At 32.6% G+C, this 2,904-nt stretch overlaps 1 protein-coding gene across 1 annotated transcript; it reads left to right on the plus strand.

The window, feature by feature from the left end:
• The first annotated feature begins 1,343 nt into the window (after positions 1-1,343).
• Or4p22e (olfactory receptor family 4 subfamily P member 22E) lies at positions 1,344-2,281 on the plus strand. The gene is given in 2 exon segments (NM_001000645.1): positions 1,344-1,910; positions 1,913-2,281. Coding segments are annotated over 2 exon segments (936 nt in total).
• Positions 2,282-2,904: the final 623 nt, after the last annotated feature.

Genomic DNA, 2,904 nt, shown 5'->3' on the forward strand with positions numbered 1-2,904 from the left:
AAATGTTATCCCCTATCACCTCTCTCCAATAACCTCTCCCCTTACTTCTAAGAGGATATTCCCACTGTCACCCACATTCTCCCACCATTTCAATGCCCTGGCATTCCCCTTCTCTGGGGAAATAGGCTTTCACAGAACCAAGACCATTTCCTCCTATTGATGCTGGACAATGCCATCCTCTGCTACACATGTGGCTGGGGTCATGGCTCCTCCAATGTGTACTCATTGGTTCATTGTTTAGTCCCTGGGGCCTCTGGTGTGGTCTGGTTGATTAATATCGTTGGTCTTCCTGTGGGATTGCAAGCCCCATCTGCTCCTTCAGTCTTTTCTCTAACTTCTACATTGGGGTCCCCTTATTCAGTCCAATGATTAGCTGCAAGCGTCCTCATAACCCTAACCCTAACCCATATAGAACAGGAGGGGTAGCGGCTAGGGGGATTTTGGCCCTGCGAAATCGGGAAAAGGAATAACAATCGAAATGTAAATAAGAAATACTGAAGTTAATAAAGAAAAAAATACAAAAAGCCAAAATTCTAGCATACATCTCACCTTATTTTTTTATATTTAGTAGAGCTTAAAACAATCTTGATAACACTGAATTTAAAATTTGTTTACTTTTAAATATATAATTACTTTACAAGGCTTCTTTATGGTTTTTCTGATTGTAGGAAATTTTTATTAGTTTTATTACTGAGCAAAATAAAAAGCTGTCTGGTTGCTATTGAAAAAAAAGAAAATTAGTAATCATCATTATATTTAAAAAACTTTAAATGATCTCGTTACATAGCCAGCACAGTACATTTTTGTAAACTATAAATCAATTTCTCATTATTTTATGTTTTCAACATATACCAATCATATACATCCTTATTTTAATGATAGAATATGCAATAAAAAATATCTATTGAAAATTAAATTTTTATTTTATGTTCTGAGAAGAAAATGATCTGTAAAGTAAAATTTTTATGTGTATAAACTATACAAGTTAAATAATAAAGGAAATAAATTCTCTACATAGTATTAACTGATTATAACTGTTTCATATTATTATGAATAAAAATATTACAATTGAAAGAGTTTAGTAATTTTAACTTATTTTTAAAATTTAAAACATTTTATGTTATCAATGATTAAAATATTTGACAAAATAATATAAGCTATTACACAAAAATATGATTTAACAGCAACAAAATAATTAATTTTTGAACTGATTGCCTTGTATGCTTTGTTTGGAATTATCTATGATTTATCATTCTTGTTTACATGGTTCAGTGATCCAGTTGAATTGTTGCTTCTGAATTTCTCTTTTCCATAGATAACTATTTCTCTACAGAGTACAATAAATGGAATGCAAGAGGAACATATCAGAATTTCTTCTCATTGGACTGTCTTCTAAGCAGAACATTGAAGTGTTTTGCTTCCTGTTCTTCTCCTTCTGTTACCTTGCCATCTTGTCTGGGAATCTGATGATCCTTATCTCTGTCAGATGCAGTTCTCTTTTTAACCAACCCATGTACTATTTTCTCAGTCATTTATCTTCTATGGACATTTGCTATACCTCCTGTGTGACACCCAAACTGATTGGAGATCTGCTTGTGAGAAGAAAATATATCTCTTATACAATCTGTATGCTGCAGGTCATTGCCATGCACTTTTTTGGCCTTATTGAAGTCTTAATCCTAGCAGCCATGGCCTTTGACCGTTGTGTGGCCATCTGCAAGCCTCTCCACTGCATGCTCATCATGAGCAGAAGCAAATGCCATGTCTTGATCTTGGTCTCTTGGGTTGGTGGGGCTGCACACTCATTTTCTCAGTTTTGTTTGCTAATCTGCTTGCCCTTCTGTGGCCCCAATGAAATAGACCACTACTACTGTGACATTTTCCCTTTGCTGAAAGTTGCGTGTACTGACACATTGCTGGTATGCTCGTTGTTGCCAATTCAGGACTGATAGCTTTGGTAACCTTTGTTCTCTTATTTGGTTCATATGTGGTTATACTGTTCACATTAAGGAATTACTCTGCGGAACAAAGACACAAAGCTCTTTCTACATGTGGATCCCATATCACTGTGGTCATTTTATTCTTTGGACCTTCCATCTTTGCTTACCTTAGACCTCCTACTACTTTCCCTGAGGACAAAATCTTCGCTCTATTTTATACAATCATTGCTCCTATGTTCAATCCCCTTATATATACTTTAAGAAATACAGAGATGAAAAAGGCTATAAAAAAGGTTTGGTGTCAAAAGAGATTTTTCAGAAGAGAAACAGTTAACTTTTAGTATGTTACACAAATTCATATAGTAAAAAAGAGTGTCTCTGAAAACAATATTTAATTATTGAATATCAACTGCTCATTCAAAAAGATTAGGGTAGATGGAAATAGGAAGTACCAAAATGAAAATGTACTATTCAATTGAGAATGAATAATGTTTTACATATTAAATTTTTTGGGGTGATAGAAGGGTGACTTCAAAGCACATTAAAATTCCAAACTATTTTAGAATCTTAAAATTTTAATTTTGTTTTCTACATGATGATAAAATATTTCCGTATAATTCAGAAATTAAATAGACTGATATTATTTTTATAGAAATGCTTTTAGTAATGTTTTATATTCTAATAATATATCTAAATAAATCTTATAAGGTGACAATTTTAACTAAATTATAACATAGTGTTCCTCAAATCATATATACTCCAACTGTGGAAAACAAGATGAAAAATAATAATTTTATGCTTTTAGAGGAAACCTTTGTTAGGTTCAAGACACTAAAACTATTCATTCACTTCATACAAGACAGACCTGACAATATAGACCTGAAAATTAATCCATTCCAGTTCTTATGGCATAAAACTAACAAACTATATTCTATTTGAATTTTTAAAATGATTATTGTTTTGG

Source organism: Rattus norvegicus, chromosome 3 (assembly GCF_021556685.1).
Source record: "Rattus norvegicus strain SHRSP/BbbUtx chromosome 3, alternate assembly SHRSP_T2T, whole genome shotgun sequence".
Classification (NCBI taxonomy): Eukaryota; Metazoa; Chordata; class Mammalia; order Rodentia; family Muridae; genus Rattus; species Rattus norvegicus.